Raw genomic sequence first — 22,814 nt, 5'->3', positions numbered from 1 at the left:
GAACAATGGCGTTTTCCTTTCAGCACGTCAAGCGGGAACACGTACGAGTCGAGCACTTGCGTTCGTGTAAATAAGGGCGGCCGAATGAAACACTTGTTCAAATCGAATTGAACGGTCACGACTGCACCGAGTGCAAATCATTGAATGAAGAATAAAAAGCCCAAACAGACGCCGTTGACCACAAGAGTGCGTGCATGTTAATTTTGACGACGGAGGAATGACTGACACGAACAAAGAAGTCAAATGTCACTCACTTTATGTTGAGCAAAAAGAAGGTTAAGGACAAGAGCAGCTTATGGTGGTGGTTGGACGGGCCAAAGTGGAGGATGAACAACCAAACGCCGCTCGGCCCCGTAAGATTAGAAAAGACGACGAGCCGGAGACAAAAGTGCTTGAAGGAAAGGATGAACACCATGAAAAACACGAGCGCACATTTGGACTTGAGCGCACCTTCGCGGCTTCCCAAAGTGTGGCACAACGTTGCGGAAGAACGACAGCTTCCGGTTTCACGCCCCACCGTGCGACGACGGCGAGGACCTTAAGGGGGCGGGGGAGGGGGCGGGTCACGTTTTTTTTTTTGGTAGAAAAATAGGAATGACAGCTTGACGATGCCGCTGCTGCTACGTAATGTCGTCCGCACCAGTGGTCCCCAACCAGCAGGCCGCACAGAGGAAAGACCAAAACCACGTACAGTACTTCTGGCTTCCGTGCGATGCGAGGCCGAAATAGATTTGAAAGCCTCCAGCTCGCAAAATGGGTCTCAAAAAACACAGGAGCCGAGGTCCATTTCGGGAGACCGACTCCAAAGCGGATTTTTCGCAACGGGGAATTCTGCAAGTCTGCTCTCCGATGAGTCAAGGAAGCCTTCCCAACTGATTTCAACAGATCGAAGCGCCTTGAGTGTCAAACACTTGGAGCAAAGCTCGCATTGCTTCGGGTTTAAAAAAACAAACCCCAAAGATTGGTCAATCGATCCTTTGCGCAAGGACTTGTTATGGCGTTGGCACTCTTAAAGGTAGGCGCGTGGTCGAGGGGGGGGGGTCGCCTCTGTCGGTCCACGGACTTGGTAAAAGCAGTCTGGTTGGAGACCACTGGTCCATGGCGGATAGCTTCTCAATGCACCACTGCGTGCTCCAAATACACTTCCTAGCCCACTGCTCAGGCACAAGTCGGCTGTTGCTAGGGGGACACCTTTTGGTTTGGGACGCGTGGGAGCTGCGTGGGTGTCGGGGTGGGGCGGGGCGGGGCGGGGGACCCGAGCGGGTGAGGCCGGAATGGCGGATGCTCCGTATTTGGCGTAGTGGCTGACCTTTAAGGCAACTTCTATATGTGTGATTTGAATAAAAGCTTTTCTTTAAAAAAAACAACAACAACAATAATAATAATCATCAATGTACAAATGTCTGAATACAAACCTCTATGGCATCATCAGTAAACACTGTATAGAAAATATATAAATATGTTTTTCTCTTTTACAATGTACAAATGTTCCGCAGCAGCCGGCCCGGCGTTCCCATTTTTAACCTCATTTTATGCACAGTGGCTATTTACACCGAGGGGGTGGGGGAGGGCAGGGGGGGGGGGGGGGGTCGCGGTCGGGGTTCAGGACGAGTCCGTGCAGGGCGAGGGCGGGGGCGGGTAGAGGTGGTGCGAGTAGCTGCGCTCGGTGTAGGGCGACGGCGGGCAGCTCTCGCAGTTCTCCTCGGCCGACAGGTATTGGCTGCGCGGCGTGGGCGGGGGCGGGAAAGGCTCCGAGTCGTAATTGAGGTCGCTGGTGTAGCCTTTGGCCGCCGCCGCGCGCCCGCCCGCCGACTTGAGCGGCGCCGGCGCGCGGCGGCCCGGCGTGTAATCGCTGTCGCACACGTCGGTGCTGCACGGCGTGGTGGGAGGGGCAAAGTGGCGGTACGTGTACGGCCGGTAGCTGCGGGACGACAAAAGGGAAACTTGCGGCACGCCGAGCGGGCGCGGATGGACTTTGTGCGGTCGGCTACCTGTAGGAGCGGTGCGTGGACGGGCTGTTGGACGAGTAGCCAAACTCCAGCGTGTACTGCGAGCGCACGGTGGCGGGAGAAGGAGGCGGGTTCAGAATCTGATGGCGAGCAAAGGTTACGCATTTGCACACGCGCGCGAGAGCGGGCGGGCGGGCGGGCGGGACGAGACCAGGCGCTCACCGGAGGGAAGTAGGCGCCCTTGGTGCTGGACGAGCTGCTGGACGAGGCGCCGGTGATGTGGGCGCGGTCGTACGGCGGCCCGCTGCTGCCGCCCATGATGCTGAGCGAGCCCACGGCCGACTTGCCCCCGGACGCCACTGGCACAAACGGCAAGCGGTGAGCGCGGGCCCGGCGCGGCCCGGGGCCCCCGGCGGCCGGCGCCTCACCTGGCAGCGAGGCCGACAGGGGGGCGGCGTGCGGCACGTATCCCAGCGGCACCGAGGACGGGCCGTGCACCACAAAGTCGTTGGCCACCGTCTCGCTGTCGTCCTTCATCTGAGGGCACAGGACGCGCTGGCACACAAAGTAGACGGCGCCCACCAGGAAGAGCGCCATCACCACGCCCACGATGGAGCCCACGGTGTTGTTGGAAGGCGGCGGTTCCTCCGTGGAGTCCGCTGCGAGGGGGGGGCCGGGTGAGCGACGGACGGCAAGAGGAGGAGGCGGCGGTAAAGGCACGCGGGCGGTCTTACAGCAGCCCATCTCGTCCGAGTTGTCGGCGCAGTCCATGTTGTCGTCGCACTTCTTGTCCTTGCCCACGCATTGGCCGTTGGCGCACGAGAACTGGTCCGACGGGCAGCGCACTGGGAGACAAAGCCGCGCCGCGTCAGCGCGGGCCCGTCCGACTCAACGCCCGAATCGCTTTCGGGCGGCTTCGGCTACCGTACCTTCGCACTTGTTCTCGTCGGAGCGGTCCTGGCAGTTGACCTCGCCGTTGCAGCGGAGGCCGAGGTCGACGCACTGGCGACTGTCGCACTGGAACTCGCTGTCGGAGCAAACGGGGCAGTCCTGCTCGTCGCTGTCGTCGTCGCACTCGGCGTAGCCGTCGCAGCGCCACGCCTGCGGGATGCAGTCCACTTCGCCCGAACGGCACGAGAACTGCTCGGGTGAACACGTGGGGGGCTCTGCGGCGAGGGACGCGGGGGACGGTCAGGGAGGGACGCCGCACCGAGGGACGGGGGGGCGGACGCGAGGCGAGACTTCACCTCCGCACGACAGCTCATCCTGCAGCAGCACCAAGTGGACGGGACAGGAGCAGCGGGTGGTGCCGTCGCCTTTGACGATGCAGATGTGCGAACAGCCGCCGTTGTCCCACGTGCACGGGTGCTTACCTGCCGACAATGCGCGGCAGCAAACGCCGTCACTTTTTCATTTGTTTTTTTGACATGCGGCGATGGCGGCCTCCTCACCGTACTCCCTCATGTCCAGCTCGCGCACGGCGTGGATGTCGCTGAGGTAGGCCACGCGCGCCTGGATCTTGGTGCGGCCCTCGCGCGTGGTCTTGTCGACGCGCTCGATCATCTGCTGCTGCTTGTCGATCCAGTACAGGTGCTTGCCAAACACCGTCAGGCCCACCGGCTGCAGGATGTTGGAGTCGGCGATCACGACGCGATTGGCGCCTGAGGAGGAAGGGGGTGGGGGCGGCCCAAACAAAAACAAAAACAAGGCGGTCGGGAACTCGGCCAACAAAACGGGTGAGGAACTGAGGAGGGGAAGGGCGGGAGGAGCGAGACACGCGTTAGCTCGCCGGCGCACACGGATCCTCGCTGCCGACCGCACCCGACAAGCAACCCGCGCCGCTACCCGGGGGTTTGACTTCCAAATAACCGCCGATACGCCGGCCCAAAATTTCCTTGCGGGGACGGGGGCGGGCTTATCTATGAGCTGAAGGGCAAAAATGCGCAATTAAGTGATGCTCGATATTTATATCGTAAATGCCCAGGTTGTCATCTGCTTTTCTCTGTTCAAATGTGATCAAGTGAAAGGGTAAAACGACGTAAGCGCGCCGTTCTACTTCTTTTCCTTTCGTAGCCTTGCTGCTGTGAATTGGCAATTTCTCCATTGCGAGACTAATAAAGGTTTTCTCATCTTATCTCATGGTGGAGCCGCTTGGCCGCCAAGTGCCGTTCGGGTGAAACACGTGCAGTGCAGTGATCCTCCACTAGGGGCGCACTAATTCATCGCCCAGTGCCGCGAGACAATCGTTCGTGTTCGCTCGGTTGACTCGTAGCTCGCGAGCGAGCCGGCCAGCCGCGGGCAAGCCGCGGGCCCGCCTTCCCACCCCGACGCGGCCGGCGGGTACCTGACAGGTCGCTGCTCTCGATGCGGCGCAGGTCCGAGTCCACCCAGAAGAGCTTGGCCAGCTCGTTGTCCACGGCCAGCGCGGCGGGTTTGCCCAGCCCGCTGAAGAAGAGGACCTCGCGCTCCGTCCCGTCCAGCGCCGCGCGCTCGATGGTGGGCGAGCGCTCCAGCAGGTTGGTGAAGTACATGTACCTGAGCGCACGCGTCACACGGTTGGGATTTGCCAAAGCGCCGCTCGCGTCGGCATCGGCAACGTCAAAAACGTTCGCGCGAGTTCCTGTCGGCCTCGGTCCGACGGGCGCCGCCGTCATCTGACCAATTTTGTCGGCGCTTCTCTTGTTCTCCGGCCTTTGCGCGCCAAACAACCGCGCTCGCTCCCGTTCGGGGTAGCGCCCGGCGAGGGCTCTGGCCGTCAGCGGCCGCCCGCAAGCTTTTGATTTCCGAGAGGCGGAGCGGGCCCGCTTCCTCCCGTTGAGCGCCCGCCGGGAGGTTTTGCTTGTGGAATGTTGGAGGCGAGCGCGCGCGGCATCTGCGAAACCGCAGGCAGATTACTGGCCGGACCTGGCCCCGAGCCGAGGCTACAATTACTACTCCGAACAAACGAGTCGGCGGGCCCGAGCCGGAGAATAAATGAGCAGAAATCAAGAGAAAACACAAAAAAAAGAGAGAAACGCGTACCTGCGCAACAACACGCCTAAGTAAGTCTTTCAAAGTTTCCTGGCAGAAAGCCGTCTCAAAGAGGCGCCAGCCCGCCAATCTTGAAATTTTGTGGCCGCGCTTTTTTTGGCCCCGGCCACTCCCACTCCGCGCCAACCAAACAAATGGAAAAACAAAGCCCGCTTGGTTTTGGCGCCGACGAAGCAAACGAGGGGGCGTCCGCAAATCACCGATCGTCGCCGGGACGGGGGAAGGCGGACTCACCCTCTCTCGGGGTTGACCACGATGGCGCGCGGCCTGTCGTGCGGCCCCCTCAGCACCACGCCCACGCGGCCGCCGTCGGTGCGCGTGACGTTGATGACGTTGGTGAGCTCGCTGGTCCAGTAGATGAAGCGGCTGTAGATGTCGATGCTCAGGTCGTACAGCTGCGCGCCCGACACCACCGTCGTGCTCTGGCGCGAGGGACACGCCGCCGCGCGTTAGCGAGGGCTCGTCCCGGACACCCGCAAAGCAAAGCAAAGCAAAGCAAAGCAAAGCAAAGCCACCTGGTTGCCGTCCTCCTGAGCGCGGCGCACCACGTTCTGCTTGGAGTCGATCCAGTAGAGCTGCTTGTCCAGCGGGTCGTAGTCGATGGCGCGCACGTTCCTCAGGTTGTGGATGGGCAGGATGATGTCGGGACTCTGCTGCTCGTCCATCACCATGCGGTTGATGGCCGTCTTCTGGCTGAACAGCAGGAAGGACGTGGGCGCTGGAAAGCGACATCGCCGTCACGCACACGCCGACGAGGACGCCCCCCCTGACCTCCCCCCCCGGGCCCCGCGCCCTCACCGTTGCACGTCTTGTTGTCGTAGGCCAGCGAGAAGTGGGCGGGGCAGCCGCACACAAAGCCGCCCACGGGCACGGCCAGGCAGAGGTGCGAGCAGTGGCCGTTGGTGGAGGCGCAGGCGTTCCAGCCGCCCTGCCGGGACGAGTGGAAGACCAGGATGTCCATCACGTAGTCCAGGTGGCCCTGGATGACGGTGCGGTTCTGCCCGCTGGTCTTGTTGGCCCGCTCGATGCTGCGCTGGCTCCAGTCCGTCCAGTAGATGTAGTCTTGGTACTGGGTCAGGCCGAAGGGGTGGGGGAGGTCTTCGGCGATCACCTCGCGGTCCCGACCTGCCGCCGCAAAAGCCGCGGCCGGATCAGGGCTCGGCGTCGGTCGCGTTCGATGCCGCCGTCGGCTACGAGCGGGCGCCCTCGCTTTTACCCAGCATGTCGGAGGACTCGATGAGCGTGGTGTCCAGGTCGGTCCAGTACAGGCGGCGCTCGGCGTAGTCGATGGTGAGGCCGTTGGCCCGGCCCACGTCCGCCACCAGAGTGAGGCGACCGGTCCCGTCCATGGCCGCCCGGTCGATCTTGGGCTTGCCGCCCCACTCGGTCCAGTACATGTAGCTGAGGAGAAGGCGGGTGAGACGGGCGCGCGGCGGAAGCGGCGGCCCCGGACGGAGCCCACCCACCCTTGGGCCGGGTCCAGCGCCAGCGCCCTGGGACTGTCCAGATCCTTCCAGACCAGGACCTGCCGATGCTGGCCGTCCAGTTTGGCCACCTCGATGCGGTTGGTGCCCGTGTCGGCCCAGTACAGGTTCTTCCCCAGCCAGTCCACCGCCATGCCCTCGGGGTAGTCCAGCCCGAACTCCACCACGTGCTCCAGGGCGCTGCCGTTCATGAAGGCCCGGCTGATGGTCTGCGGGGGAAAGGCCGCCCGGCCGGCCGGCTTTTAGCGCCGCGCGTCCGCCCGCCCGCCCGCCCGGCGCTCGACCACCCACCCACCCACCTTGAGGGTGATGTCGGTCCAGTAGATCCTGTTGTCGGTGACGTCAAAGTCCAGGGCGGAGGCCTCCTTGACGCCGGTGAGCGGGATGGCCACGTTGTTGTTGTTGGTCTCCAGCGAGATGCGGCGGATGTCGGTGTGGCGCGAGAAGAGCAGGAAGGCCTCGGGCACGATGCAGGTGCGCATGTCGGCGATCAGCTCCAGCCCGATGGGGCAGGCGCACTGCGCGCCCCGCGGCTTGAACAGGCACAGGTGGCTGCAGCCGCCGTTGTTGTGGCCGCACGCGTTGCTGCCTGACGAGCCGGGAGGGGAGAGCGGAGGTCGCGTGGGGTCCGGGCGGGCGGGCGGACGGACGGACGGACGGCGTTTGCGCGGCGCGCTCACCCGAGGCCTGGCGGACGTAGGCGGCCTTCAGGCCCATCAGGTCGGGCAGCTGTTCGATGATGACCTCCCGCTCGGCCGTGTGCTTGTGGACGCGCTCGATGCTGCGCCGCTGCCAGTCCGTCCAGTAGATGAAGTCGCCCAGCAGCGTGAAGCCGAAAATGTGCGGGAGCTTGTCCTCCACCAGCACTCGCCTCGACGTGCCGTCCATGTTCATCACCTGCCCCCCCGCGACATCAACCGGGTTTTACGGGACGCCAGGACGCGGCCAAACCCGCCGGCGGCCGCTCGCTCGTCCCGACGCTTCGGTACCCGTCCCCGCGGCCGTAAATAGAGAAGCAGCTTTCCGCGGTAGGCCCGAAGGTTTGACCGCAGAGCGGCCATGTTTCACATTCTGCTTCTATTCTAAACGGAGCCCACCGCAGCTGCAGCGCGGCCGCAATCGCAACCAGATGTGGGAGCTGGCCACCCAAAGAAAGGAAAGAAAAGGAAAAAGGCAAGGAAAAAAATGGGGGGGTGGGGGGGGGAGACCTGAGGAGGGAGGCCCCGGTGGGGGAGGGGGCCCGCTGGAAATTTCAACGGACGCATTTGCAAGAACGCGTCTCAAGTCTGCACGCGCGTCGGAACGGCCCACTTTCAAGTGACAACTGAAGCGGTGCAGCAGGAGGGCTCGCAAGTTGACCTTTGCACTTTGACGCCGCACGAGAAAAAACAAGCCCGGCACAAGAGTCACGTTTGGAAGACGGAATGACGGCGACGCGCGGTCACGGAGGGCGCAGCCCACCTCGATCATGTCGGTCTTGGCGTCGCCCCAGTAGATCTTGCGCTCGTCGTAGTCCAGCGCCAGGCCGTTGGGCCAGCCCAGCGAGGTGTTGACCAGCACCAGCCGCTCCGTCCCGTCCAGGTCGGCGCGCTCGATCTTGGGCACCTCGCCCCAGTCCGTCCAGTACATGTACCTGAAGCCGCAACAACAAGGCGCCCATTCATTCCTTAGCGCGCCGCGTTGTGGTTCGCCCCCTTGCCCCTCCCCTCAAACAGAGGTGAGAGGTGATTTTGAGGGGGCCCCGGTACGCGGTGCATCTGAAAACCAACTTTCTCACCCGGCAACGGGGTCCAGGACGATGGCCCGGGGCTCGTCCAGGTCCTCGGAGACCAGGATCTTGCGCATGGTGCCGTTGAGGCGGGTGACCTCGATTCGGTCGGTGCCCGTGTCGGTCCAGTAGAGGTTGCGCGCGATCCAGTCCACGGCGATGCCGTCCGGGTGGTTGACGTGCGACGTGACCACGAACTGCGCGTCGCCGCCGTCAGGGAGCGAGCGGCGGATGGCCTTCACGTCGTCGTCCGTCCAGTAGATGTAGCCGTCCACCGGGTCGTAGTCGATGGCGATGGCGTGGCGGATGTCGTCCACCTGCAGGATGATGGCGGTGAAGTCGGGCGTGTCCAGCGAGATCCGCCGCAGGTCCGTTCGCCGAGCCAGGAGCAGCACCCGCGTGGCGCCTGCCAAAAGAAAAAGGAAATGAGCGGCCGGCGCTTTGACCCGGCCGAGGAACCGACGAGGGCGCGGCACCGACCGTCTCGGCAGGTCTTGTCGTCGTGCAGCAGCTGCACTCCGGTAGGGCAGGCGCAGCGGTAGAAGGGCTCGTCGGGCGACAGCAGGCACAGGTGAGAGCAGCCGCCGTTGTTCAGCGAGCACGGCGTGCTCACTGAAACGCACAAGCGCGTCACGCTTTCGGACCCCAAACGTCAAAGTCCGACGGCGGCGCCGACTCACTCTGGCTTTGCCTCGCGGCGCTGAAGACGTGGATGTCCATGGGCGAGAAGATGTCCGAGTGGACCACGCGCTGCCGGCCGCCGTCGTGCTTGGAGCAGGAGTGGATGGAGTGCGTGGTCCAGTCGGTCCAGAAGAGCGTGTCCTCGAAGAGGGTGAGGGCAAACGGGTGGGGCAGCTCCCCTCTCACCACCGCCTCCCTGAAAGGACGACGACAACCCAGTCACGGGCGCTTTTCGGCGCCGGCCGGCGCTCGGCTCGCTACCTGTTGCTGCCGTCCAGGTGGCAGCGGTGGATGAAGCTGTGCTTGGCGTCGGCCCAGTAGAGCTTGAGCTGCTCGTAGTCCAGCGTCAGTCCGTTGGGCCAGTAGATGTCGCGCTCCACGATGACGGAGCGATTGGTGCCGTCCATGCCCGCCCGCTCGATCTTGGGGATCTCGCCCCAGTCCGTCCAGTACATGAAGCTGCAAAGCACAGAGGCGCGCCGTCAGCCGACCGACGACCCCCCCGCCCCATGTGGGGCGAGAAGGTGGGTGAGAGCATGCGAGCGCGGAAAGACGAGGCCGGCGACCCGGCCACCCACCCTCTGGCCGGGTCCAAGGCGATGGCCCTGGGCTGGTCCAGCTCCTGCCAGAAGAGAACCTTCCTCAGGCTTCCGTCCAGCTCCGACACCTCAATGCGGTTGGTCTCCGAGTCGGTCCAGTACAGCTTGGCGGCCAGCCAGTCGCAGGCCAGCCCGTCGGGGGAGGCCAGGCCGGGCACCACCGTGTGGACGGCGCCGCCCCCGCCCGCCCGGTCCAAGGCGGTGCGCTTGATGGCCTCCTCGCTCACGTCGCTCCAGTAGATGAGCCCCCGCGAGAAGACGTAGTCCACGGCCGCCGCGTCCTCCAGCCCGCCCACCACCACGCTGGCGTTGGCCCGCTCGCGGGACGCGTCCACCAGCCGCAGGTCCCGACGGTTGGCGTAGAGCAGCAGTGGCTCGCCTGGGCGACGGGGAATGCAAAGATTTTGACGGCCGGCCCCCAATCAAGCCCAATTTCAAAACAAACTCACCAACCAACACATTCTTGCAAGACATTTGGCCTAGTACGGACTAGTCGTCAAATCGGCCGCTCGCTTTCCTCCTCAAAATGCTCCCGCGCGTGACGCCTGCGCGCTCGGATGGCCGGGACGTGGGATTCCATTGGCTCACCAAAACAAAACGACAACCACCGAGCGAATCGGCAAAAGCGGCGTGAAAAATAATCCGCGTCTGCCATTTGGCATTTTCACACGCATACGGTCAGGATGGAGAGGACCTGCAACAATTCACCAACCGATGACTCATCGAGTTGATCCAAAACTATTTTGATACTCAATTTGCGGTTGAGAGACCGCGTTTGACTTCAAACCTTTTCTCGGCCGTCAATTTGCGTCGTCCGGACAGATTTCCCAAAGAAGACCCTCGCAAACATCCGTCTTGACTTCACAAAACCACGGTCAATGTCTCGAATGATGTTACGGGGACTGGATCATCAGCGATTTATGCACCGCCATATGTGAAATGCCCCGCTTTTCAAGAAAGAGATGGACATTTCACATACACATACGCATCTCTCTATATACACGCACGCACGCACGCACATCTATACGTCTATGTATCAAGCTTGCTTGTCTGGACGCTTGTTGTGCTCAGAGTCGCTTGTTTTTCTACAACTCGCCAAAAAGGAGGATGAAAGAAAAGCGTCTGAAGAAAAGACAAAAGTAAAGCCAAAAGTAAAACACACAGTGGGACGGGGGGGCGGGAGAAAAAAAGTCAAGTTGGAGCAGAGCGGCGCAGTCTTGAGGGACCATGGAAATGATTTTCCAGCGAATTTAGCCAAAGTGCACATTAGCCCCGCTAGCCTAGGCTAGCCCCGACAAGGCTATGCTAGGCTAGGCTAGGCGAAGCACGTCGTCTGCTCTCCTGACAAAGTCGGAGAAGGCGCGAGCGGTCGGGCCGCCAACCGCGCACGAGCGCCCGCGGCCCCCTCGCCAGCCTTTCGCGGCCGACTCGAGTCGAGCGTCGTCGAGGAGCTCACTCACCTCGCAGCAGGGGACAAAGGGTGCTCAATAACAGCGTCCGCAGCACCGCGGCCATGCTGCTCGCGTTCGGCCGCTTCTTCTTCGCCCTTTGTCGGCTCGCGCTCGCGCTCACCGCCGCCTGGCGTTGCTCGTCAGCGGCCAGCGAGGAAAAAACATCGCGCTCGCTCGCCCCAGCCAGCGAGCGATGCGTCTCCGCCTCCCCCGTTCAACCTCGGCCGCGGCCTCCCCGCCTCCCCGGCTGGCTGCTCCCTCGCTCGGCCTCGCGCAAGTGGCTCAGACGGTGGCCGGGGCGCTCGGGCGTTCCATGTCTCGGCTGGCGTCGTCGCGTTGCGGCCTTTGTCGCGGGCTTCGGGCTTGTTGGCTTGTTGTTGGCTTGTTTGCTACCAAGCGCGACGCTCCAACTCTCCCCAGGAAGCCGGAGCACGCCTGCACATTGTCCTGCCCGCTCAGCTTCCGCCGTATCCGTGCGCCGCGTCCCCCTTCCTCCCCCTCCCCCGCTATTGTCCGACGACCGACCGTCTCGAAGGCGAACCAAACGGACCGATCGCCATCAACGCCGAGCCGCACGCTCGACAGCCTCGCGTCGATGGCGAAATGAGAACCAAACTCAAGGGGGACGCGAGGAAGGAGAAATGGAGCCGATGCACAAGCAAACGCACTCACATTCCACGGGGACTACTTTCTCTACCGTTCGGATCGCTGCTAACTTTCAACAACCCCCCCCCCCACCCCGCTTTTTTTCGTGCAGCAAAGCGCCCGACCTCTACTCCTGTCAACGTTTACCATTTTCACGCGAGGGAAAGTCCTACTAATTCAATCAAATCACGCACACACAGGTGAGCCAAGTTCATCTCGACATTTTAACGTAAAATCAAATTAGATGCACCCTTTTTTCTTCGTAGCAACCCAGAGATATAAAATACAGAAGCAAAAACATTCACCATGACACAACTTCAAAATCAAATCACGTCAGCTTTTGACGTCCAAATGAGAAAGATACAAAGTTCTTATTTGTAATGCGTACAAGAAGAAGTTTTAATCAAAAAGTGTCAACATCAGCTTTGGGTTGAAAAATGTGAGCAAAAAAGTTTGGGGGGGGGGGGGTGACGGGTGATTGGACCTGCTGCTGTCGCCGCCGTGTGGCCAAAAGGGGCGCCGCAGCATCTAAACAACTGCTTCGAAAAGCTCCAGAAAAAAAATCCTTCGTCCCAAAGAAAGAATCTCAGCGTTCAATCTTCAAACGTGTGTTACATTCAAAGCACGCGTGCGCTATTTAGTGATTAAAAAAAGACATGCAGGTGATGGAAAGGTGCGACGAACTAATCTCTGATCAAATGACTTGATAAGTATTTGGATCGTCCATCGTTGAATTGGCCCGAGTGACCCAGCCGGTCCGGATTTCAGTGTCTCGACACGAAATCAGACTTTGGAAAACAACCATCAAGCTTTTCCGACGGATGTTCCGCGCCCAAGCGGGAACGGAACCAGGATCCCAATCCATGGATCCATTGACATATTCAATCAAGGAATGCATATTGAACAATGATTGTAAATCGATTCCAAATCGAACCCACGACGGCGACCATCGTGAGTGGCGGAAATGACGTGCCAGCGTGAAGAAGTCGAGTCGTGCGGGTTGCGCACCGGCGTCTCCCTGAGTTGGGCTGTCCCCGTTGGTCTCCGAAGACAAACGCAGCGGGCGCCCCCGAGACAACGTGACGTCTTTTGCGTCACGCGGCCATTTTGCCGGCGGAGACGGCCCGCCGGGACGCGGCGACGCCGCTTTCACAGGTCGTAGTGGAGGTCGTTGAGCTCCAGGCGCGTGTAATGGCGCCTGTCGAAGGACTCCATGGCCTTGCGCCCGCCTAGCGCCAGCGCCAGTGTCAGCGCCGCCACCGCCGCCACCAGGAGCGCCACCGCGCCGCTCTTCAGTGCCCCCGGCCCCGCCGAAAGCGGCCCCCCGGGGTTTCGGCCACCCGCTGGCACCTCGGATGTCTGGCTCCGCCCGCTGCCAAATGTCAACGGAGTAGTCGCGGTCATACACGAAGAAGGCGGAGTTGTCGCCGTCACGGGAGGGCTGGCGCTCGCCATTGCGGTCGGAGGAATGGCAGTCCGCGGAGGAGGAGGCGTGGCGCTCGCGCTCGGTGGAGTCGCGGTGCTCGGAGGCGGCGGCGTGGTCCTCGTGGGTGTGGGCGGCGGGGGTGGGCTTGATGTCGCGGCGGGCGGAGTCGTGGTCACGGCGGTTGTAGTTGTAGTTGAAGTTGTAGTTGAAGTTGAAGTTGTAGGTGGGGTCGTGGTCGTAGGAGGCGGAGTCCCAACGGCGGGAGCGGTGCTCGGAGGCGCGGTGCTCTCGGGCAGTTTGTCAGCAGTCGTCGGCCCCGCCTCCTCACTTTTGAAAGACTCTTTGGGGCTTTTTGTCTTGCTTTGCTTTTTCGGCATCTCGTCCGCTCGCTCGGTGGCCGGCGGCGTCGCAGCGGGCGGAACGGGCGTGCGGCCGGACGGTCCCGCCGCGGTCGAATGGCCGCCGACGGTCGTCGTAGCAACGGGGCGGGCGGTGCTCGGATGGACCGCACCTGCGCGGGAAACCACAACAGGCGCGAGGTGCGAGGCCCGAGCAGACGGGAAGCGCAAGCGCTTACCTTTGAAGATGTCATAGGTGCGCGTGCCGGGCGGGGCCTTGGTCAGCGGACAGTCGCGCTCGTTGGGACAGTGGTACAGGAAGCAGTTGTCCTCGCCGGCGTTGCGCTTGTTCCCGTTGAACACGGCCACGTTGCACTTGGCGCCTGCGCGAAAGACAAAGACCGCCATGACATGGCGGCGAGGTCAGGACGACGGGCGGACGACGGGCGGACGAAGGGGAGCTCACCCGGCGTCACCTGCCGGGAGCAGCAGGCCAGCACGCAGTCCTGCTCGGCGGGCACGGATCGGGAGGCCGCGGCCACGCCGGCGGCGGCGAGCGCCGCCCTGGCGTTGACGGCGGCGTTCTGGTGCTGCCGCGAGAAGCAGCGCTCGGGTTGGGAGCGCACGTGAGCCAGCGTTAGCGCCAGGGCGAGGGCCACCGGGGCGAGCGGACGGGTCATGGCGGGAACTCTGCACGGGACAAACGGCATCGAGTTGAGCGTCGTCACGCCAAGTGGATTCATGACGTTCTACCGCCGGCGCAGTGCGTCCTGGGCTGGTCGCCGGTCCCATCTGGAAAAATTCAGGGAGGGGGGGGGGGGGGTAGGGGACAATAACAGTTTCTAGACAAACGAGTGAGCGGTCAGCAAGTGAAGGGGGGGGAGGGGCGGAGGGAAAGAAGCGTTCCTTTTGGAAGCGTGACGTCACGTACGCGGCCATCTTTTCGGCCTTCGTCCCACCAAAGCGGGCTCACCTGGCCCCCACCGCGCAAGTTGTCGACGGGAACTCCGCGGCCAACTTGTGACCCGCGAGGGAGACGAGCGACACCCCCCCCCCTCCCCCGCCCCCCAGCGGGGCAGGCCCAGGCCCAAAACTCGGTCGGCTCGCGAAGGGACGCTTAACGCGAGCGAAGCGACCGACAACGCGAAATCCTTTCGACAAATCGAAGCCGTGAAAACCGAAGACGAGAGAAGCGAGTCAAGACCTGCGTGGCGGCGCCGTCACCGCGACTCCTTCCTTTTCTTCTTCTTCGTCTTCTTGAGCAGAGCAGAACCTCCGGCGTCCAAAGTGCACCCGCGGGGACTTTGGCTGCGCGCTGACGTCAGGCCGCCCGAGCGCACCTTGGCCGGAGCCGAACGACGGCCGAACAGCGAAGAATCCGGGGCATCGATCCGGGCGGAGTCACGCATCCTCCATCGAGCCGAGGCGTCCTCACGCTAACGCGGCGAGATGGCCCGAGCGACTCCGCGGCGTCGGTCCGCATCGGGGTCTTTGTCTGCCGGCCGCCGACGTCGACGAGCTTTCGTTCTTCTTCGCGTCATCGCTTGGCATCCGCGCGTGACGTCACGCCGCCCCCGTCCGCGGGTTCGAGCGCTCGAGATCCGCGCTCGCGGTACCGTCCGGCTCCGACGGGTGCGTCCTCACCTGCCGTTCGTCGAGCGGTCGGGTTCAGTCGCGCGGCCGCGTCGTCCGTCGTCCTCCGTCCGCCGCGGATGAAGGAGCCCAGCCGACAGTTGCGAGCGCCGGCGCGAGGAAGCTCGCTGGTTCCGAGCAGATGACCCATTTTTGGCTTTGTCCTCCGGGAGGGGGGAAGGGACCCGCGCGGAGCAGGGGGGGGGGGGGGCTGGCTGCCACACGCCCCCTCTTCTTTTCCACCACTCGAGTCCGTCTTTTGGATTCCATTTGGCTTCGTCTATTCCGAAACGTCATTTCTAAAAATGGAAGGAAGCCTTATTTTTGGACGCATTCTGATTGGAGTCATCATTTGGGAGCTTATTTGTATTTTGGTTATTTTTTGTGCCCGTTTTGATTCCGATTTCTGAGCTCTTGTTTCAGGCGTTCTTTTTTCTTTTTTCAGCTCTTTCGATGAGGATCGTTTTTGTTTGAAACGCACCTCTACCGTACATATGTGCGTATTCTCATCTCTTTGGTTGTTTAAATGATTACCCCCCCCCTCCTCCCCAGCACGTTCATCACTCCCCTCTCTTTGACTTCGAGGTGCAAGTAAAACAATGCCCCCCCTCGTCGAAACTTGCATGGGACGAAATGACTCCCGAGTGCAAAAACAACGGCGTCGCCCATGGCGCGGTGTGCGCGCCGAGCGAGGGACGGGCTCCCGCTCTGCGACGCCGCGGATGTGAACGGCCGTGCGTCTCTCCTTGCGCCCCGCGACCGACCGGACAGGATGTGAAGCCCCCTTTGGCCCAAAGTCAGCTGGGAAAAGCTCCGGCGGCCCCCGCGGCTCTTTTCAGCGCTGTGGAAAATGAACACATTGCAGAATAAAGAGCTGCATGCAAATTATATATCGGAATATAAAAATTCATTTAATGCACGCAATGTTTTTTTTGGGGGGGGAAACACCATGTGGCACAGTACAGAAGACACGCATGCACTTTTTCGTTGGCGCGTCCAAAGGTCCAACTATTTTGGGCGTGGGTCCTATTTTGCTGACAAAAGGAAGAAGATTCTCATTTGAACGTTGGCATTTGGACAAAGGTGACAGAACGGAATACAAACGGCCATCTTGGGGGTTATTCTCCATTGTCCATGTTGACGTCCGTAGAGGCCATGACCACCGTGCTCATTTTTTTCTTGCGCACCTTCTTTTTTGGTGGAGGAGCTGCAGCTTCGACTGGCCACCACACACACACACACACACACACACACGTTACAAATTTGTCTTAAGTCTTGAAAGTGAAACCATGACTACACTTTGGAGCCCCTCCAAATTGCATCAATGTTTCCCCCCCCACTGGCTTTTTGACAATAAGACTTTTTTTTTAATTACTGCCTAAATTACGGCACTCCCGAGCAGGCGTGAAAAAAGCGTGACTTTTGGCCCGTTTCGGTCAAACGGCACTTTGCAAGCTACATTGAGCCGCTACGCCAAGAGGAACATATGACAACTAAATGAGCGACCAAGCCTGTTTCTTTGTCATTACTGTTAGGATGCACAAAAGAAAACAAAAATACATTTTTTCACGATATTGTGAGCTTTGACACAATGAGGTGAGGTTTTTTTTTCCCCTCGACAACCTCCCCACAATACCCTGATAATTAAAAACAAAGTCTTACCTTCCATTGAGGCTCGGTCCTTTTGGAGGTGTTGCAGTTGCTTGATGAGCTTTCGCTTCTTTTTGCCCGACAATGTGATGTTGGCCCTGGGACTCGTTCTGCAGCGAGGAGCAAACGTTCTCATTGTTGCACGTGTCACGGCCACGCTTGGACGGTGAGCAACTGACCTCCTCTTCCGGAGGTGATGGATGGTGATCAGGCCTCGGTCCACCACGGCGCCCACGATCTGATTTCGCTTCTTCTTCTGCCGTCCCAGAACACGGCGTCGCTTGAACAGCTTCTTGCCCAACTCCTGCCGCAAAAAAGTAGGCCGGCTCAGAGGAATAAAACGTCACCTTCATCCCGAATCCGAAGCAACAAATTGCAGCTCGTCACTCCGATTGGCGAGACTTTCTCGGTCAAACGTAGCGCTCGTTTCAGCTCTTCCCCTTCGAGCTTCGGCGACAGCTGTGATGGGTTCGTTGCGCGTTGAGGAGACGCCCGCAAGTTTGTCAAGGGGAAGGTCGAGCCCCCGGCGTGCTTCTGGCGGAGGTTTCCTACCGTTTTGGGTCTGTTGATCTTCCCTCCGGGTGGCGACATGCTGACCGGCCGCTGGTTGCTTCTGCTTCCGCCTTTTCTTCTTTGACGCGTCGGTCGGAGGAAGGGCAGAAAGCCGCTAGTGCCACCCTGGGGCCACGCGCGGCATTACAAGCGCCAAAGAAAAGCGAGAGGCGGAGGCGGCGAAGGGCGACCTCGAGGCCTCGAGCGACCTCGAGCGAAATGCTTTGGTTGAAAAGAGCAACGACTCACGGTGAATATTTTATTTTGATTCGTTCTGTAACCGTCGAGGGATGACAATCCGATCAAAGTCTTTGCATTCGGATGAACTTGTGACGTTTTCATGTCAGTGCAAGTGGCAAAAAGCAACCGCCAGGGGGCGTCGTGGACAGAAGATCAACTCCGAGTCGACTCGTTTGTCGGTGTAAAGTGCATGATGGGAGGGCAAAAAACAACAAGACCGCCCCAATAAATACGACATTCAAAGCAAATAAATTATAACACAGATGTTGAGATGAAAAGAAAATCTTTCATCGTCGGGTCACTTCCTAGACGACACACAATAAATAGTTGTCTTTCTCTTCTCTTTCCAAACAGCCAGACGACTGTTTAGGCGTCCGCTCCACTCCACGCAGGCGTCTGCACACAAAAAGAAAAGTCAATCAACATCGGGCCTTTCCCCATCTGGTCCAGAAGCGAATAGTGATAGGATGGTGCGTGCGTGCGGTACGGACCTGTGCTCAGAGGAGCTTCCCACGCCTTGGCGCCGGAGGCCAGCCGGGAGCGGGCGGCGGCGGGGACGGGGACCGAGCCCTCCTCTTCCTCTTGTCGGCGTCCTTCCTCTTGCCGGGGCGTCCTTTCTTGCGCCGCTTGGCCTCCTTGGAGCTCTCGTGGGTTTCCTGCGGCAGGTTGGCGGCCCGGCGCTCCTCGGCCCACCGGTCCGACGGCAGGCCCTTGCCCGGCGCCGGGGGGGCTTTGGAGAGCGCCGGCGGCGGCGGCGGCGGCGGCAGCTGGCGGATCTCGGCCGTGTGCACCTCGTCCAGGAGCTCCTGCAGCCACGTGCGGCGCTTCAAGTCCTGCAGCGTGCGGCCTTTGTCGTGCATCAGCTGCGCGTGCGTCACCGAGCGCCGCCTGAGCAAAGGCAAAAGACAACGGCGCTGGCGTTTGTTCGCCGGGGGAGGAAGGAAAGAAAAAGGGCCCGACGGCGGCGCCCGCTCCGCTTTGATTCCGAGCAGATGGGCCCAGGCGGCGCCGGTCTCCTTCTTAGCGCTGTTATCTTTGACGCCGGCCGGCCCGGATCGAGTTTCTCGACAGGCTCGGGCCGCCGGGCTCCTAAACAAACAGCCGAGGCCCGGGCGGGCAGAGCCCGGGAACCCCGAGCCGGCCGGCAGGCGAGCGGCAAAAGAAGGAAGCGGCGCCGTTGGCTTTTGGACCGCAGGTCAAGCGTCCCTTTTCACAGGCTTGACTGTCGTTTGTTTGGGGCGGGCGCTGACTTTGGAGACAACGGAGGGGCGGGGGGAGAAAATGCGCACTTTCGAGGACGTCAGACTGCTTCTTTCTTTGTTGACGAGGCCTTCGGCCCATAGAGGGGACTTTTGCAAACAAAATGCCCAGATAGAGAGATTTCCCCCCCCCCTTGTAAAATTTTCCGCATGGTCGCTGCAAGGAACAGCACGCGTGACTCACGGGGAAGCGGCGTCAAGACAGGAGCTCAACTTACGTTCGGGCGTCGGCGGGTCGGGCCCGGTTGGCGTCGGGCGAGCAGAGCAGGAAGGCGGCCAGGAAGAGGGTGGCAACGCCGGACATCTTGCGGCCGGGCGCTTCTGCGAACGAGAGATGAGCGGCTTCAACGGGCTGGCGGACACGCGCGGCGCTGGAGCGGCAGGAAACTCACATTCCCTCCGTGGACTTTTGTCACAATTAGAAAAAAAAAAAAATAATTCCAAGAAGGAAACTCCGGCAGCAGATCCGAGGAAGAGGAGGTCGTTCTTCTCCTGGTCCTTTTTTGGGGGGTTGCCGGCGTGTTTGCGCGCGCCTCTTTCCAGATGTTGCGCGGATGCGAGAATGCCGCGAGCGGCTACGGGAGCGCGGTGAGGGAGGCCGGGCGGGCGGGCGTTCCACGAGGGGCGGAGCCTTGCCGCCGGAGGGCGGGCAGCGAGGGAGGGGGCGCCTTGACGAGGTTTCCTCGCCGACGGACGGACGCGTCCGCATTCCAGGTGCTGAAAAGTCATCATTTGCCTCACTTGCAAAAGTCACCCGCCGCCCCCGCCCCCGCCCCACTGAACGCGCGCACACTTCCACGAGCGTACGTTTGCACACTCACCCATAGAGGCCAAAAGGCCCGCACGGGGTTGAGCAGTGGGCCGCGCGTGACATCATCACCTCGGCGGTGGTCTCGGCCGGTTTGACGGGACGGCGGGAGGAAGAAAAAAAAAAACCGCTCCCGGCGCCGCTCCAGAGGATAACGCGAACGGACGCGGCCGATGACGGGACGACGGCCATCTGACGTTAACGTTGGCTAACGAGCAAATGGCAATCGGCGGCGGGCGTGATGCAACGTCATCTCGATGAGTCCTGACGAAGACGCGGATGGAGCGCTCCTTCGTCCTCCCCTCCCGCTTTCTGATTGGCAGACGTGAACTTTCTCTTTGGCAGTCTGCGGACTTCTTGTTTGCGTCGTCGTGGAAACGAGCGCAGACACTTAATCCGACGCGTCTGCTCTCCGAATCGTCTATTTTTAGCGGCGTGGAAAAACAAGACTTCTCGCGGCTTCATCAGCGCGCGCGCGCACACACTCACCACTGAGGTGGCGACGTCCTCCCGCCGAGTCAGCGTTGTCGCAGCGCTGCGGTAGAGGAACGCGACACCTATGCAGAAACAAACACAAGCGGGACCCGGATCGGGACCGGAATCCGGCTTGCAGCGTGCAGGCGGAAGCAAGACCAGGCGTCGCGGTCCGGTTCGGATGCCGCCGCCAACTTCCGGCAATCGAGCGGAGCGAACGAAGCCCGACGACACGGCGCCGTAACGTCGCGACGGGGAACGCAAGGTCGCACCCCTTGCGAGGATCCCCAAACTCGGGTCGCCTGAGCGACGCGCGACTGACGAGAGATTTGCGCGAATGGCCGACACGCCGGCGCGTCACTTTTGTCTCCGCCCGCAGATTTGACGCGGGAACGTCCCGTCCCGTCAAATCAAAGAGGTCGCGACGCACGACGGGCGAGACGGGCGTGCCGGCGGATCACGAGAATGTGACGAGCTCATAAGCTAAGCCTTGCGGTACGCGAACATGCTAACAAGTGAAGCCTTGCGGTCGGCCCGGGCGACGCTCAAAGGACGCGCGCCGCGCCGCCGCCGCCGCCTCGCTAACGGCTTCCAGAACAGCGGAAACTTCTCAAGGCCGCAGAGCATCTTGGCGCTCGGAGCCCGAGTGTGTGCGTGCGACTGTTTCTGAGGGTGCGACCGTGTGTTTTTCTACGCTCGTGAATGCCAGACAGAACGTCTTCATGAGCGCCGGCGCATACTTGCGAGGGAGCGAGCGCCGGCCGCGCCTCGGGCTTCCTGCGAAGGGGCCGCGTGGGAAATTCTTCTGATCGCAAATGGCCAAGACGCCCCCCCACCCCCCCAATTCAGATTGGCATCCCGCAGGCCGACCGAGAACGCAAGCCACCCGTCTCGCCCACCCCGCTTACCTCGGCGGCATCCCGTCGCATTTGCGGAGCCGCTGCGTCGAGGCGCTTCGTCGTGGCCGGCGTCCAAAAGGTGGCGCCCAAGCATCCGCTGTGGACGCCACAAGACAACAAAGTCAGCCGCCGCTCTTACGACGCGGCCGCGAGATCGTCCCTTACCGTTTTGGAGATGGCGTCGTCCGGGCCCGGTTCCATTCAAGGTGCGGGCTCGGCCCCGGCAGGGTCCCGCGCTCCGAGTCGACCGTCATCTCTCGCCGTCAAATTTGGCAGGGTGGGGGCGGGGGGTGAGCCATGACTCCGAGCGCACCTGGGGAAACAAAGGCTGAATGGCAGCGGAAGCACGTGTCGGGGATGCACAAGAGAAGAAGAATGTTGCGTCTTCTTCGGCGGTCTCCTTCTTTATTTGGAGAAGGAAGCTCAGGTGTTGTTGTTTACGAGGCCACCCAGGAAGCGCCCGCGCGGGCGGCCAAGCTAGCGAGCGCGTCAGCAGCCCAGCGGCACGCATCTCCGCCGCCGTGGGGTCGCCTCCTTCCCACCTTTGGGCTTTGTTTGCTTTTGGCGGGGCGCTTCTGCCGCTTCGCTTTTCCGCCCCGCGCTGATGGAGAAGACCGAAAAGGTGAAAACATTCCACCGGCGTGAGCGCAAGGGGAGTTCACCGGCCGGACCTTGGCAGCAAATCACAGGCGGCGGCGGCGGCCTGTTGGCGTAAAGATCAGCGGGATCACCGAGCGGGAGGAGCGGGAGGAGCGGGAGCCCCCTTCCGTCGCTCGGCAAAAGAATGCGAGAGCCGGCGGCCCAATGCCAGCGAGCCTTCCCGCCTCTTCAAAGTCAGTCTAAACAAAAGCGCGCCACCTTCCTTCTCCTCGCCCCGTGATTGCCAACTATGTCCTTTTCCAGCATTCCCGCATTCCCCAAAGGCAAAAGCTTTTCCCTTTTGCCCTCCGGCACATCTGCCGCAAAGATGAGCCACCTGCCCCAAGCGGCGGCGGCACTCAAAACGGCCGGCCTACCGCAGGCCCTCGGTTGCCCGAGCGCTTTTCGGCCAAAACGCTTCGGAATAGAAACGCCCTGAGCCGCTTCAACAAAGCTTTTCGTCTCCACTGGTTTGGTTTTTTTTTTGAAAAACGCCAATTTCAACGGATTCCGGTTTTCCCAGCGAGCAGCTCACGCCGCGTTGCGTGTCGTGACGTGCCGAGTTGTCCCCAAAAAGACGATGACTCATTTGCACTTCCCAGCACGCCTCGCACGGCTAATGAGCGGCGCTAATGTCCGCAAAGGTCACGTGACTCCCGCTAAGGAAGCTTCGCTCCGCATCTTCGTCAGCTCGCGACGTTAGCACTTCGCCGCCGGCCCGCCCGCTTGGTCGCTTGAAGGAAGGGGAAGGTGACGGCGCCTCCCTCGCCCCCGCAAATCATTTGCCTTCCCATCCGCTGCCTCCCCGCCGAGGTGGCCTTTTCAAAACCCGACCCGCTAAGACCGCGCCCAAGCAAAGTCCAATTTTGGCTCTTCAGTTCAGCAGTTTGGATCATGGATGATTTGAATTTCTCGCGCATAAAAACAAAAACCCCCACAAGTCCAGTGTTCCAGGGAAGATTTGGTGTCAGAAATAAGATGAAGAAAGCTTACCTGTTCATTTCCGTCCAATCGCAGGCCGGTTGCCGTCTTCCCCCGTCGGGCATCGGGTCGGCGGCGGCGACGACGGGCCGGTCACCGAGCGAGGCGGCCATCTTGCGCTGGGCGCACGGACGCGTCGGCCATCTGGTCCAGATGTCGCATGTGCGCGGGGAAGCCCGGCGTTTATTTGCGTTAGCGGTCAGGCTTATTTTTAGAGCGGGCGGCCGGCCACCTGGCCGGCCCCTTCAAAGGTGCGCTGGGTGGGCGCAGCCGCACGAGCGTGCGTGCGTGCGGGAGTTCGGGCGCGAA

At 61.3% G+C, this 22,814-nt stretch overlaps 5 protein-coding genes across 9 annotated transcripts in view; 1 reads left to right on the top strand and 4 right to left on the bottom strand.

The window, feature by feature from the left end:
- The window catches only part of lta4h (leukotriene A4 hydrolase), an 85,659-nt gene that overhangs the window by 52,035 nt on the left and 10,810 nt on the right, over positions 1-22,814 (top strand). The window lies entirely within an intron of this gene.
- On the bottom strand, positions 237-11,671 carry lrp6 (low density lipoprotein receptor-related protein 6). The gene is made up of 23 exons (XM_052055033.1): positions 10,972-11,671; positions 9,491-9,890; positions 9,174-9,371; positions 8,912-9,108; positions 8,712-8,843; positions 8,241-8,637; positions 7,925-8,096; positions 7,144-7,360; positions 6,763-7,052; positions 6,446-6,672; positions 6,196-6,380; positions 5,778-6,104; positions 5,495-5,697; positions 5,214-5,401; positions 4,294-4,484; positions 3,401-3,610; positions 3,197-3,322; positions 2,879-3,115; positions 2,684-2,794; positions 2,378-2,608; positions 2,172-2,308; positions 1,992-2,089; positions 237-1,921 (listed from the first exon to the last, which is right to left on the bottom strand). Exons 1-23 carry the CDS (start codon positions 11,024-11,026, stop codon positions 1,603-1,605), a joined length of 4,848 nt encoding a protein of 1,615 aa, XP_051910993.1. The 5' UTR covers positions 11,027-11,671; the 3' UTR covers positions 237-1,602.
- Positions 11,976-15,373, bottom strand: mansc1 (MANSC domain containing 1). 4 transcript variants are annotated; one of them, XM_052055111.1, is made up of 4 exons: positions 15,016-15,373; positions 13,838-14,061; positions 13,257-13,754; positions 11,976-13,226 (listed from the first exon to the last, which is right to left on the bottom strand). In XM_052055111.1, the coding sequence occupies exons 2-4, from the start codon at positions 14,049-14,051 to the stop codon at positions 12,757-12,759; spliced, it is 1,182 nt and encodes a 393-aa protein (XP_051911071.1). In that variant the 5' UTR covers positions 14,052-14,061; positions 15,016-15,373; the 3' UTR covers positions 11,976-12,756. The 4 variants fall into 4 exon arrangements, with proteins under 4 accessions (XP_051911071.1, XP_051911072.1, XP_051911069.1 ...); XM_052055112.1 differs by having other exon boundaries at positions 11,976-13,544; positions 13,611-13,754; positions 15,016-15,371; XM_052055109.1 differs by having other exon boundaries at positions 11,976-13,754.
- c21h11orf98 (chromosome 21 C11orf98 homolog) lies at positions 15,395-17,370 on the bottom strand. Its single transcript, XM_052055138.1, has 4 exons — positions 17,206-17,370; positions 16,833-16,957; positions 16,666-16,763; positions 15,395-16,222 (listed from the first exon to the last, which is right to left on the bottom strand). Exons 1-4 carry the CDS (start codon positions 17,242-17,244, stop codon positions 16,122-16,124), a joined length of 363 nt encoding a protein of 120 aa, XP_051911098.1. The 5' UTR covers positions 17,245-17,370; the 3' UTR covers positions 15,395-16,121.
- On the bottom strand, positions 17,451-21,012 carry pthlha (parathyroid hormone-like hormone a). Of its 2 annotated transcripts, none has more exons than XM_052055132.1 (4): positions 20,895-21,012; positions 18,923-19,025; positions 17,937-18,333; positions 17,451-17,841 (listed from the first exon to the last, which is right to left on the bottom strand). In XM_052055132.1, exons 1-3 carry the CDS (start codon positions 20,977-20,979, stop codon positions 17,943-17,945), a joined length of 579 nt encoding a protein of 192 aa, XP_051911092.1. In that variant the 5' UTR covers positions 20,980-21,012; the 3' UTR covers positions 17,451-17,841; positions 17,937-17,942. The 2 variants fall into 2 exon arrangements, with proteins under 2 accessions (XP_051911092.1, XP_051911093.1); XM_052055133.1 differs by lacking the exon at positions 20,895-21,012 and adding an exon at positions 19,097-20,118.

Source organism: Hippocampus zosterae, chromosome 21 (assembly GCF_025434085.1).
Source record: "Hippocampus zosterae strain Florida chromosome 21, ASM2543408v3, whole genome shotgun sequence".
NCBI lineage: Eukaryota > Metazoa > Chordata > Actinopteri > Syngnathiformes > Syngnathidae > Hippocampus > Hippocampus zosterae.
Note: the sequence above shows the minus strand (reverse complement) of the source record. Positions and strands in the feature narration are given on the sequence as shown.